The sequence below is a fragment of the Dipodomys merriami genome, unplaced genomic scaffold, assembly GCF_024711535.1.
Source record: "Dipodomys merriami isolate MVZ:Mamm:240054 unplaced genomic scaffold, mDipMer1.0.p SCAF_35, whole genome shotgun sequence".
NCBI lineage: Eukaryota > Metazoa > Chordata > Mammalia > Rodentia > Heteromyidae > Dipodomys > Dipodomys merriami.
Window position 1 is genome coordinate 3803736 of NW_027205048.1, and position 14415 is coordinate 3818150.

At 45.9% G+C, this 14415-nt stretch overlaps 1 protein-coding gene across 5 annotated transcripts in view; it reads left to right on the plus strand.

The window, feature by feature from the left end:
* Positions 1–1959: 1959 nt before the first annotated feature.
* Rbm20 (RNA binding motif protein 20) overlaps positions 1960–14415 on the plus strand; it is a 193929-nt gene continuing 181473 nt past the window's right edge. For all 5 annotated transcript variants that reach the window (XM_069987967.1, XM_069987966.1, XM_069987968.1 and 2 more), the window contains exon 1: positions 1960–2236. In XM_069987967.1, the coding sequence (XP_069844068.1) occupies positions 2052–2236 (185 nt within the window). In that variant the 5' untranslated portion in view covers positions 1960–2051. The remainder of the gene's footprint in view (positions 2237–14415) is intronic.

Here is a 14415-nt window from a genome sequence, read left to right on the forward strand (position 1 = left end):
TTTATGTGGAAAGCTACATTTACATAATCTGAAAATTTTAATCTCTTGTTCTCATCGGCTTCTAGAATATACAGTTATGTTCACAACTGTCACAATGAACACTTCCTCTACCCAATATACAAGAAACAAATATTCCTCTTCCCCAAGTTTCAAGGCTCACCTCTCCCAACTGACTTAGAATTTGGTGAAGGCAGAGTCTGAATGCATCCTCAGGTCTGTGTTTGTGATTATGAAGCCCTTCCCACGGGGGTTTCCAGAGACTCTCAGATGGAGATTTCCACTGGAAAAATCTTAATCTTGCAATGTGATTTCAGTAATTCCTTTTCATCAAGAAAGGCTGAGGTGGGAGTAGGGATAGAAGATGCGTTTTTAAGGATGACAGGGAATTTAGGCACAGAAACTAAAGATGACAGATACTTTAGACTGACTCTTTTTGACTAGAGCCTCTTCATTCGTCATGTATTCTAGCCAATCTAGGTTTCTGTGTGTGTTTGTGAGTCTCGATTTTGTGAGCTTCGATAATTCAATCTTTATGAATACAAGGAGAACAAAAGTGAGGGAAGGAGGAAGGAGAGAGAGGGAGCCTGCGATCTCCACGCAGATACCCAGGTAGACGCCAGAAATGAAGGGAGGCGCAGGCAGGTACCCTAGTTTCCCAAGAAAAGTTAGGGGCAACCCCTGGAGAGAAGAAATCCATTGTTTAGAGAATTTCATTCGTTACCACATCTCAATCCATCTCCAGAATTTTTCTCTCCAGTGGTTGTGGGAGGAAGACCGGGGGTGGGGGTGGGGAGGCCGAGCCGGTACTTGAACAAACTCTAAGCAGTTTGGCACGCGCCCTGGCTCCCATCACACACACACTCAGGCAGGTACACTTTTGCTCCGCTTTCTGGGCTGCAGGAGCCAGCACTTACACGGGGAGAGGAGCTCCTGAGCAGCCAGGTCCCTGATCTTCGCCCAGCTGCTGTTCATTTCTGTTGGACCAGGTGCTTCTCCCGCCTCCCCCGCTCAGTCCCCCTCCACTCCCCGCACCCGCGGCGTCTCGTCGACCTTCAAAGGCGCGCTGGGGGTCAGCGCGCACAGCCGGGAGCCGGGTGAGCAGGTGGAGGGCCGGGCGCACGTGGCCCCGGGGGCAATGAACAGAGCGGAGACGGCGAAGGCACCGAGCGGGCAAACGCTTTTATTTTTCCACCCTTTGTATTTCCAGTGACACGAACACGACGTATGCTTAGTGGGGACTCTGAGCTCGCAGTGGAGGAAAAAAAAGAAGGAACCCAGGGCGGCTCCACAGGCCGCTTCTGGGGGCCCCTGAAGCGAGCGGCTGGAGCTGCCCCCTGGAGGGCCCTCGGGCCTGGCCAGCTGAGGCTTGAAGTTACCAGTCTCGCCGCTCGAAAGGACGATCGGGGCCCCGCTTTTCCATTCTGGGGTCTGGTCCCTTCAAATGCTAGAGTAGCGCGGGAAGATGCCCAGACCGACGTGCTTCGCCTCGGCGATGGCTCGGACGCCCGGGGTGCGCGCAGTCCGCCCGGCTCGGCCCGAGCCGCACGAGGCCCGGCGCTCCGTCCCCGGGGGCCGGCGGGAGGCCTCCGGGCTCCGGGAAGAAGCGACCGGGCGGCGAGCGGCCTCTGGCCGGCGTACGTTTCGCCCGCTCACGCGGTGCGCCCAGCGCTCGGGCTCAGGACCCTGAGGGCGCCCGGCGGCGGAGGGGGCGCACGCCGCGACCCTCCCCACCCCCCGCCCCCGGCTTACGGTGCCGGGAATCGGCCGGCAGCGCGCCCCGGGGCCACCGAGCAGCGCCCGCGGCCCGGGAAACGCCCCCTGTCCCCGGTCCCCCGCCCCCGCTCGGCCAGGCCGGCCCGGCGCGCGCGGCTGGAGGCGGAGGAGGCGGCGCCGCCGGGACTGCCTCCTCCCCGCCCCTCGCGTCTCCTCCCCGCGCCACCGAGAAGGACAAGGGGACTGGGCACGGGGACCCCGGCCAGTGAGCGCCGGTGCCCCGGGAGCGCCCCTCCCGCGCGCTGCGTCGCCGCGAGCTCGGGCCGATCTCGCCCCGCATGGTGCTGGCCGCAGCCATGAGCCAGGACGCGGACCCCAGCGGTCCCGAGCAGCCCGACAGAGATGCCTGCGTGGTCGCCGGTGCCCAGGCGCCCCCGGCGCCCCAGGGCCCACGGGGGATGCAGCAGCCGCCGCCGGCCCCGCCGCCCCCGCCCCAGGCCGGCCTTCCCCAGATCATCCAAAAGTAAGAGGAGGGAGAAGGGGGCGGGGGGCTGGGGGCGAGCGCCTTGGGGTACACCCCGAAGCACCCCCTCTGTAGCTTCATCTCGTCTCCGCTGAACTTCATTCGCCCCCTTGCGTTTAAAGTTTTCTTGACCTGGTGGCACGCTGGCTGTTTGGGGAGAAGTTCCTTGGGAGAAATGATTTTGTGTTTCCTTAGGCTTCTAGTGTCTTCGGGGAGGTGACTGGCCGGCCCTGTTGACCTCAGATCGCTCAGTTTTGGGGGGGAGGGTGGTGACCCAGAGACGGTTATTTCATCTTTCTGGTCCTCCAAAAGGCGCTGGGACGTATGGAGTGGCGCGTGAGTGTGCGCGCGCGTGTGAGGGTGTGCAAGGGAAAGGCTGTCACGAGCCGCGACACCGCCTTTCCTGGAGCCATGGACCTGCGACTCCGGGGTGAAAAGGGAGGAGGACGATGGCTCGTGAGCAGCACGTTCTGCGTGGCTCTCAAGGATGCAGACTCTGCCGCAAGGCCCTAGCGAAGCGCGCCGGGCCGCTGGGCCGCTCGACAGTTGTGCGTTCACGTTCCCAGTTCCCATCGTGGGACTCCGGGTGGAGGGTTTGACTTGGAGTGTGAATTTTTATTGCTTTTTCAGGGCAAGGTAGGGCCGGCTGCTCAGCTGGGGCCCGGGAGCTCTTTTGGCTTTTTTTTTTTTTTTTTGAGTATCACAGAGAAATCGTGGTTTTGTTTGGAACGTTGAAGGCCTAGGCTGTGGGTATGTTGGAAGGATCTTTATTTTCCACGAGGTTAGATCCACTTGTGATAAAACCCTACAAAACGAGCGCAAGAAGAGTGGCAGAGGTAACAAGTGATCGCGCGACCCTATGGGAAGGCGCAGGCAGCTCTGCTCCAGGGCCCGGCGGGGCTGCCCGCATGGATGCGGGATTTATGTCAACGTGTTAAAATGTAGCAAGAGGAATACTCACTGGGGGAGGGGGTGTAAATGGAAGTAAATCGCAGTTCCATATTTTGGTTTTTGCAGACCGAGTTACGTAACAGAAAGAGAGTGAACATTTAAGTTTGGTATCAATCAGGCTGGTTTCATATTTCAGAACAAAATGGTTCCCTATCTATGGGCTGGTGGAATATGAAAGTTCTGTTTTGTAAAGGTTTTGCTTTAATATTTGACATTTTATGTCACTTTTAACTACTTAACAATTTCCAACTATTTGGAAATGAAAATATTTTGTGTTGTCATTCTTTTTCCTGTTGTGCAAATTATTTCAGCTGATAGGAAATATGACTGACAGTTTGGGTAATGAATTAGAATTTCTCTTAAGTCTTTAACATAAACCAACAGAAAAACCATTTTAGTGTAAAGCTTATTTATGAAGAAATCAGATCTGAACAATTATTAATTTGGACATGTCTGTTGTATTTCTCTCAAAGCCAAGTATTTTGATCCTTGATAGTAGACTGCATGCTAAACTTATAGATATTACTTTGGTATAGTAATCACTCTGTGCTTTTCTATCATTTGGTTTTAAGTAGAAAAAACTAGAAGCTTTATCTTTACAGAAAAATCTTTGTAGATGGGCATTTGGTCACAAATATTGCTGTTTAGAAAATAAATACCACTTTGTAGTAATCTATCATTTAAAATATGTTTTAATTGCTTCATATGTTAAACAATATATGCTATCAACATATCTCCCATTTTGAAGACTCCTCCTCTGAGATGTTTTATTTTAAAAATGAAAACTGAACTTTTCAAAGATGGCCCCTTCTGCTCGCAGGCCAGCATGGAGACCTGAAGACGCGACCCATGGCCTTGCTTTGCATGGCTGATAGATGCTGTTCAGGGACAGAGCCAGGGCCACTGAATGTGCCCGTGGGATTTGATGTTCGAGCGCTTGGGTTTCAGAGACTTTTTTATAAGGATAATTTGGGGTTTGGGCTCCCCACGGTCCCCACTGAAATTCCGCTGGAACCTGGCGCAACACGGCAAGTCCATCTTTAATGCGCTGAAACTTGAGCAGGTTATTTTGGAACTACGTTTGCATAATTTAATCCGAGCAACCATTTTTATGTAGTTATGAGGTGCTGTTTGTATTAGCTATGTTTGAGAGAATGTAGTGGGGAGCTCCTTGTTGGCAGTAAGCTGAGTTGTCTATCTTTGATTAGGAGACTAAACCTGTGGATGAAATTCTTCTGTAGAGAAACATATATCAAATATTATTAGGGAACCTCTAATTCTTTGGTTGTTATTCTGATGAGGTCATTATATAGTTTGTAAGAAGAGAACTCTTTCAAAACGATGGAATCAATCTGAACGTGGTATAGCATTTAAGGATGACAAGAATCTTCTTGTGTCTTAAGGTCCATGTTTATTGATTTTTATTAGTAATGGTTTTCATTTTGGGTGAAGTCAATGACTTTGATAAAACCATGGTAATGATCGTAGTAAAACCTGACTCTTGTTCAGGAGCTTTATATGCTGGTTCTAAGACAACTGCCATTTAAGTAGCTCCATTTAAGTAGCTCAACACATGAGGTGCACTGGTAAAGAATCAGGCTGTTTTTCCAGGGTCTCCGTACATTGCATTTTAAGTTAATGTCTGTGGAGGACTTTTGTTCTACTCAAGTAGGTGTAGTTTTCTTGTCACTGTGTTTTTTTGCATCAGTTAAGGATCACAAATACCTTTTCTGCTCTTGTCTGTCCCCATCAGTATCGAATTACTTGTAAGGATTATCAACCAGATCAGAGCTAATACCTTGAAAGATTTTTTTGTTGTTGTTGCTTGAAATGTGCATTCCACAAGTGGGCCAATGTACACTTCTTCCTATATAAAATAAAGCATCACTTAAATTGCTTGGGTGACAAGAAATATAAACAGCATCATAAGAGAAAGACTCGGTGGGGGTAGGGGAGAGTTAGGAAACTCAGAGTAATCTGAGGACTTAAAAGATATACATATTTTCATCTTAGTGGAAGGAAGAAAACATTGGTGTTTGTTAGTGACTAAAAGAATTTCTTGGGGCTGGGAAGGTGGCTCAGTGGCAGAGTGTGTGCCTTGCATGCATGAGGCCCTGGGTTCCACTCTTCAGCACCACTTAAGCAGAAAAAGCCAGAAGTGGTGCTGTGGCTCAAGTGGTAGAGTGCTAGGCTTGAGCTGAAGAGCTGAGAGACAGCTCCCCTCAAACAATTTTTTTTCTTTCCTCAGACATTTGGATTATCTTGCTGAATTTTTTTATTTGACTTGTGTACTTTAGATTCAAACACAACCCTTGATTATAAGAAGTTATTTAATAGCTTTGATGAACATCAGACATCTAAATTTTAGATTGCAGATTTTAAAATGCTCATCAGAATCAAAAAAGAATCACTCAGTTCTGTGTGAAATGTTAACAGGGTGGTGAAAATTAACCAAATACACATACCTTTTCGTGAAGCAAATCACATAGGTGATTTTCCTGCATGGTTTCATTTGTAGCAAGATATTCCTGATGAACTCATATGAGACCTCATATTATATCTTCAACTTGAGTAGAGATGACTTTTTCTTTCCAGATAATGTTTTTATAGACAAGCAAATTAGAAGCTTTGGTTTAGCATTTGATTGCCAGAGTCACTGGTATGTGAGTTTGGGTGGTATGTTAAGTTGTAAACCCAGCTTTCATTTTTTGTTTCTAGTGTTCTGCCATCACAGAATTAGACTGCCTGCTCGCTGTACTTGTAGAGCTAAGCAGTTCCCTGATGCAGAATAGAAAACAAAATGTTAAACATAGCTACTCTGATTGCAGACCATTTTATAGACATCTTGTGCTTGGAAGGATCTTCATGGAACTCTTAGGGGGTGATATGCAGGTAAATTCTTTGTGGTGTCAACCCACTTTGGGCATGAAGACAATTATATCCAGAATCAGGGGAAGAAGACAAGAATTTTCTTTAAAAAAAAAAAAAAAGCGGGGGTGGCGGAGAGAGGGATATTACCTCCCAGTCATATTTGGTCCTTTTCTAGAAGGAAGATGGAATTTCTAACATCTGTTCTGGTTTCTAACATCACTTCAAACCCGCTTTGTTGAAATAGGAACACACTTGTAGAAGGAATGTTGAAAATTTTAAACACCGTCTTAAACTGCACGTAAAACAAGCATTCGGCAAGGGAAAGCATCTGAGAGGATTAGTCGATAGTTGGAACAGGGTGGGAGAAAGGGCAGATTTGCTTTTTTGCTTTTTTTTTTTTCTTTTTCTTATAAAAACATCTTCAAGGTATTCCTTTCTTGTAAGAAATGGTCCTGGAGCGATAAATATTTTTAGATAGTGTGTATAAGTATTTCAAATTGCCCAGGAGATCAGCATTACGAAATGTACATTATTCCTATTCGTCACAGTAAGTGGCGATGCATATGGTGTGTAGAGAGCTGTTCTGAAACGGGTGGTAGAGGGGAGGGGTGAAAAAGAAAGAAGAAAATTTTTGTCACCCTCTCCCCTTTGTTTCTTCTAGCCCCGTCATCTTCTGCCTGCTCCTTAGCCATTTATCAACCTGACAATTGAAAAAGCTGGAATCTGTCCCTTGGCATGTGTTAAAGTCTCTGCCTTAACTGACAGAGTCACCAGAGGAGAAAACCCCCAACCAGTACCGACGCACAGTGAAGTGACCCCGTGTTATCCAGTTTCTCTCAACCTCCTTCCCGCGCCCCCTGAATTATTTTTTTCTGTGGCTTGGGATTTCTTGACTCCAGTTTAAACTAAATTTTCTTCCCAGCCCCTTATATAGCCAACCTTTTAAGTACACAAACCAATGTGGTTCAGTTCCCAGCTTTGCTCAACAAAAAATACAAGGTTAGGATAACCAAGAGACAGAGATGAATGAAAATGGACTGAAGTGAGGAGGGAAGTGAAGAACGGAGAAGGGTGAGCTAGTGGAGTTGAAAGTCCAAAGAAGAATTGGGAAAGCAGCCCCTCTGTCCCTGCCAGCCAGACTCGAGGTCTTGGGGGAGTCTCCTGTGCCACAGAATGCCACTTAATCTGACTTTTATTTAACAGTGTAGTTTGGGATGATCGAATTTGATACTGATTTGTATATTTTAGCAGCCAAAGTTGCCTGTGGATCTCTAGTGGGTGTAAGGGACCGGGAGCTGTGTGTGCTAGATCAGTAGTCCAGCATTAGAGTGAAGAGGAGAATGCATGTGTAGGAAACGGTTTGTAGGACAGAGCACATAGCAGTTCTTCTCTGCTTAAGGAAACTGGCTGATCTTTGTAATATCTATGTTATACTAAATGCTGTATGTTGTCCATCTCCTCCTCCCCCCAAGCAGACAGCCATCCTGATTCTTTTTTTTTTTTTTTGTTGGTTGTGGGGCTTGAATTCTGGGCCTGGGTGCTATCCCTCAGCTCTTCAGCTCAAGGCTAGCACTTTACCACTTTGAGCCATAGTACCACTTCTGGTTTTCTGGTGATTAATTGGAATTGAGTCTCAAGGGCTTTCCTCCTCGGCTGGCTTTGAACTTCTGTCCTCAGATTTCAGCCTCCTGAGTAGCTGGGCTTACAAGCGCCTGGTGCGAAGGCACATTTTGAAATCAGGAATGTGAGTTTGAGCTCGAGTGGCTCCGTGGGTGGTCACCGCATCAGTCCCGCCCCACCCAGGAGCCATCGGAGGCTTCACTCTTCCATGCTGCTAATTTGGGGACAAGACATCCCTGCTAGCTATTTGAAGAGGTGATGAAGGGAAGAGCCTTATTCCCCTGCCCCTCTGTCCCCAGTCTTTTTACTCCTGTGTTTTGGATATGTTGCAAATATCCATCAACTATGATACAGTCTTTACAGTATAAGAAAGTTACAGTAGAGTTGATTGATCTCAGTCCTGCTGTGGGGTTTTATAAGATAAGTCCCCTGATGCTTTACAAGGCAACTTTTCCAACTTGCTGACAGCGAGTCTGTGGGGGACAATGGCACCTATTGATGGGATTGCACTTCTGCGGGTACGAGAGTGAGCAGAGAAGTCGCAGGCATGAGGCGGGTGAATAACCTGCAAGTAGCTTATAGAATAAATCTTCCCATGTGTCCGGAGACAAAAGGCCGAGGGGTCATGCCTGTGCTTGGCAGGGGGCGGGGGGGGGCGGGTCTCACTTCAGGAAGATAGTTTTCACTTCTTTAATGTGGGTATTTGCTTTGAGGATACAGCAAGGCCATTTGCTTCTGCCTGTTCCCTGCACCTGCTTTCTCTCCATCACACTAACGACCCATCAACCACGAGGCTCCACTTTCTGCTCTGGCCCAAACCTAGAAAACCTCACTGAAGGCTGTCTGGACAGTCTTCAAAATGCTTCAGTTTTGCAACTGGCCTGCAGACTTTTGTCCCAAATATATTTTTGAATTTGGTTAGATGCACCCTTGAGCCTGATTTCCAATGTTATAATATATAATAGACTATATATATAATATTAGAAAACAGTCCAGAAACTTCTCCTTTTTGCTTACATTTATGTGTTTAAGCTATATATATGTGTGTATGTATGTATGTATTTCTTTAAGTCTCTCTTTTTGGCTTATTTTGAGCAATTTAGGATCTGCTTCATGTTGGTAATAATAAAATGAGTGTTTTTGCTTTAAATTAGTTACTGGGTTTTTGGTAAGGAACGGGAGGGAGGAGAAAAATCCTGGACCAGGAGTGGTTACTCCAGACAAGCCAATGAACCTTTCTCAACCAGTCCCCCTAGAGACTGGCATTGATAAATAGCAGCTCCTTCTGGGAGTCAAATTAAGCGACCCTCCAGGGAATTTAATTGAGTGACCTCTGAGTCCTCTATACGGCCCACCTGCACCTAGTGGAGACCAGGTCCCAGATGAGCTAAATCGGAGGTGCCCATTTGTGACATTGATCACCGAGAAATCGGCACCCAGGGAACTCAATGTTCTCTCCAGCATTTATTTGCAAAGAATGCTTGGATCAGAGATGCCATTAAGTCAGAAGCACTGATGTCAATGTCAGTGAGAAGCAGGAGGTGTTACTTTGCTAACTAAAATTGTGGGGGATGGGGTGTTATAAAACTAATTATTTTGGAAAGTTCAAGCAAATCCTTGAGTTTACAAAAAATAAATACTATTTTCAAGGCAGTAGACCAATCTAATAACTTTCATGTGTCAAAGCTGAATGTCTTCCACACGGGCAAGTGAAAAGGTATTTGGTGACCGTATTGGTTTTAGAGTTGGGAAGCGGAGATGCAGGACCTGAACAACATTTTCTAGGCGCCTTCAGAGCCCTGACTCCATAAATGGTGGCAGACATCAGTCGGTCATGTGAGCTGCAGACCTGTCAGGAGCTCAGGGCTGTGAAAACACTTCTCTGACATGCAGAAATCATGGGTGTCCTAGTGGTGGGCCTCAGGTTTCTGTTAGACTTTGCTAATCCAGACACCAAAGGAATGTTTGCAGGGCTTCTAAAGGGCATGGCACGGTGGCCAAAGCTCTGTGCATGTGGGGAGCGACGGCCGCAGCTGTGGGGAAACAACAGGATATTTGAAAAGATATATATGTAACTATATATTATTTTTTATTTTTTGTGCGGGTCTTGGTGTTTGAACTGGCGTGGACCCTATCCCTAAGCTTTTTTCCTTTTTCTTTTCTCAAGGCTAGCCTTCTACCACTTGAGCTACAACTCCATATCTGGCTTTTTGGTGGTTAACTGGAGATAAGAATCTCACAGACTTTGCTGACTGGGCTGGCTTTGAACTGCAGTCCTCAGATCTCAGCCTTCTGTGTATCTAGGATTACAGGTCTGAGCCACCAGTACCTGGCACAAAAAGATGTTGTTTAAACCTTGCCCCAAAGGGAATTGAGCTGTGTGATTAAATCTTAAAAATACCTTTTAGATATAGAAGTGAAGGTTAATGAAAGGATATTTATCGCAATACTGTCCATAAAAGAACTGGAAACCACCTAAATATTGCTTAGGTGGGAAAATCAATCATGTGTTTGTCTACATGTTTCATTTGGCCCTTAGAATAATGTGTTTTCTTGCCTTTGTTGATGAGAAATGAGAATCCTCTATATTGTTAACTAAAAAATTTACAAAAACACATATATAAGGATTCATGTTCGTTGTTGAAAAATATTCATGATGTGGTGTGTGTGTGTGTGTGTGTGTGTGTGTGTGTGTGTGTGTGTGTGTGTGTGTTTGTGTGTGTCTGTGTGTCTGTGTTGGTGCCTGCAAGACATCTAAAGAACATCTAAAGACATCTAAACAGAAAGATGTAACAACAGCTCTAACTCTACCCAGTAACTTTTTTTTTTTTTTTGGTTGGTTGCGGGGCTTGAACTCTGGGCCTGGGCGCTGTCCCTCAGCTCTTCAGCTCAAGGCTAGCGCTCTGCCACTTGAGCCATAGCACCACTTCTGGTTTTTTTTCTGCTTATGTGGTGCTGAGGAATCAAACCCAGGGCCTCATGCATGCAAGGCAAGCGCTCTACCACTGAACCACCTTCCCAGCCCTGCATTGTCTTTTTGACCTGACTGTCCTCTGGCACCTGTGAACTTCTTTGCCCACCCTCCTGGCTTTCCACATAAGGTGATGAAAGTCAGAGAGGGTGAGCAAATTGTTGAGGTCACACAGTGAGGTAGTGTTCGGGCTGGGAAGGGAATGTCCCACAGTTGCTCTGTAGTGATTTCTGCTGGGCTACTCTTTCATCTGCTGGGAATGGAGGAAAACGAATCACTTTCCCCGTGACCTTTGTCTGCTCGCCTTCTCCCTTCTGCACATGCCCAAGTTTTGTCTCCTGGCCCTGCCTGCAATTTTTGCAGGCTGTGGGAGATGAGGTCTCTCCAGGGCATCTTGATCTCTGCCAAACACAAGCCAGGCATCATCTTTGATTTTCTGCTTATCCTGGTTCAAGGTTACTTTATTAATTTTTTGTTGTTGTTGATCATGGGGCTTGAGCTCTGGGCCTGGGCACTGTCCCTGAGCTCTTCAGCTCAAGGCAAGCTCTCTGCCTCTTGAGCCACAGAGCCACTTCTGGTTTTCTGGTGGTTAATTGGATGTTCCTGCTCGGGCTTTGAACCATGATCCTCAGAACTCAGCTTCCTTAGAAGCTAGGATTACAGACATGAGCCACTGGTGCTTGGCTATCAATTATTTTTATTAACAATTTTTATTTAATTTTTTGTGTCAGTACTGGGGCTTAACCTTGGGGTCTGACCTTTGTCCCTTAGCCTTTTCTGTTCAAAGCTGATGCTCTATCATTTGAGTAACACCTCCACTTCTGGCTTTTTGGTGGTTAATTGGAGATAAGAGTCTCACAGACTTTCTTTTCCAGCTGGCTTGCGACTTTGATTCTCAGATCTCAGCCTCCTGAATAACTAGGATTACAGGCCTGTAGTGGTACTGCATTGTCTTTTAGAATCGACTGTCCTCTGGCACCTGCAAACTTCTTAGCCCACCCTCCTGGCTTTCCACATAAGGTGATTTATTGGATTTTTTTTTTTTTTTGTCGGTTGTGGGGCCTGGACTCTGGTCCTGGGTGCTGTCCCTCATCTCTTCAGCTCAAGGCTAGTGCTCTACTACTTGAACCGCAGCGCTACTTCCAGATTTTTCTGCTTAAGAAAAATCTGGAATCGAACCAGAAGAATCGAACCCAGGGCCTCATGCATGCAAGGCAAGCATTCTACCACAGAGCCACCTTCTCAGCCCCTTACCGGATTTTTAATAAGGAAATACAAATCTAACTCCCAGCATACTTTTCAACTACCTTTTGGCACTTAGAGCTCAGCTGCAAAGAGGAACCTTTTCAGATCTAAAAGCATAGCAATGTTTTTGTTTAAACTTTAAATGAAAGGAGTGGGGAATGTTTGGGCCATAGCTGTAGGAGGCCCTTGAAGGCATTTGGTACCTATAGGACAAACACTTGAGCTTCTTGCCTGCCTGTGCTGATAATTTTTTAAGGCCCTGGAATGATGTTATAAATACCCAAATAGCCTTTGGCAGAAAAATGTTTCCCCAGCTCTGATTTACTTCTCACTCCTAAGTCAATGACAGGAATGCTTATTTCTGCCTCTCAGTCCCTCATCCTGCTTCACATTTGTTTCAAGCAAGGATATGATTTTTGACTTTACTAAACACATACTTTCTGCATTGATATTCTTGCTTGTTTCTGTGTTCTTTCCCTTCCATCTCTCTCTTTGAACTATGTAAAAATGAAGTTGCATATCACTTGTTATGACGTCTAAGGAAATTTGTCTTAATTTTTTCTAAAAAGCACTAGATTTTTAACTTTCAGAAAAAGTCCCATTTAGCTGGTATTAAGATCTCTTGGCTGTGTTCACAAGTCTATTTGTTTTTGAGGCCTCTCTATTTTAATCAAGTATACTGCCAACCTTTTTTCGATTCCTTCTGTCTCTCTTTATTTTAACCTTTTTTGTGCTGATATTGGGGCTTGAACTCAGGGTCTCACATTCTTGCCAGTTTTTTTGTTTGTTTGTTTGTTTTTGCTTAAAGCTGGTGTTCTACCACTTGAGCTACATCTTTACTTTTCTTGGCCTTTTGCTGATTACTTGGAGATAAGAATCTTGAGGAGTTGTCTGCACAGGCTGGCTTCAAACCTTGATCCTAGATCTCAGCCTATTGAGTAGCTAGGATTACAGGTATGAGCCACATTTGACTTTCTTCTTCTTCTTTTTTTTTTTTTTTTTTGGTCCGGTTGTGGGGCCTGAACTCTGGGCCTGAGCACTGTCCCTCAGCTCTTTAGCTCAAGGCTAGTGCTCTACCACTTGAGCCACAGCGCCACTTCCGGCTTTTTTCTTTTTGCTTATGTGGTGCTGAGGAATCGAACCCAGGGCCTCAGGCATGCAAGGCAAGCACTCTACCACTGAGCCAACTTCCCAGCCCTCTTCTTCTTTTTGTTGTTGTCATTTCTGTTTGTGTTTTGTGCATGTCCTGGGGCCTGAACCCAGGGCCTGGGCTCTGTCCCTAAACATTTTTGCTCAAGGCAAGTACTCTACCACTTGTGCCACAGCTCCACTTCTTTGGGGAGATTAACTGGAGATAGGAGTCTCATGGACTTTTCTGCCTGGACTGCCTTCAAACTGTGATCCTCAGAACTCAGCCTCCTGAGTAGCTAGGATAAAAGGTGTGAGCCACTGGTGCTGGGCCTGATAGTAAGATTTTTTTCAGGCATCCTCTGGATGTGGTATGAGCATCTTTCCCTCTTCAAAACTAACACAGGAAGTGGGCTTTAAAACCTCCAATAAGTTGACCCACAGGTGTGCCCTGTTGCTGTATTAGTTGGTGACATCTATTCTGTTCTAATCTTTCTCATTTAAGTCACAAGTGTGTCTATTTTTGCTCGTTCCCTTTTAGCACTCTTGTTTTATGCAGAAAATATGTATGGGTGGGGAGCTGTGGAAGAAAACAGAGAAGGCAGGCTCTGTGTTCTAGGCTCTACTTTGTACTTCTAACCTCAGCTTCTGATTCTCATCTGAGAAAGAGAAGAGAAATAAAGGAGATCACAGCTTGCTTTTATCAAGTTCTTCCTGCCCACCTGCTCTCACTCCCAGCACTGTGTGTGTGTGTGTGTGTTTTAATCATTTGATTATTTAATCCAACAATAATTCTCTGAGGCCAACACTGTATTCTCCCTACTTTTACAGATAAGGAAACACAGCCATATTCAGCAAAGCTAAGAAAATAGTAGGTATGGAAGAACGAGGAAAATGGGGCTGGAAATGGAGAATGAATGGGTTGTGAGTTCAAATGATTCTATCCTGTGTATGGAAATATCTGTGTCCTTAACACAATTTGCAGAAGACCGCATCATTTAGGAAGATGTAGGAAAAATGTATCTGAAGTCAATTTCAAAGTAGGTTGAATTTCATTAGTGACAAAGTGAGCAATGCAGATGAAAAGCCTCCCTGCGGGGATCCCCTTTTCTTTTTGTAGTTTTAAAGTGTGCCTTTTGGTTTAAAGTGAAATCCGTATCCCAATTTAAATTCCAGGAACAAATCCCATGCTGGCACGGGAGACTCTGCCTCGCCTTGGAGGCTCCCAGGGAGTAAGGAAACACTTAGAATTCTCCCAGCAGGTGCTAAAATAATAACAGACAAGACAGTCTGATTTGCAAAGAGAGAGCCTCGGCCAAGTCCTGGCAGTTCAGAAAAAGCAGGAATCAGCAATGATTAAAGTATCTCAGGCTCCTATTAATAGCAGAAGGAA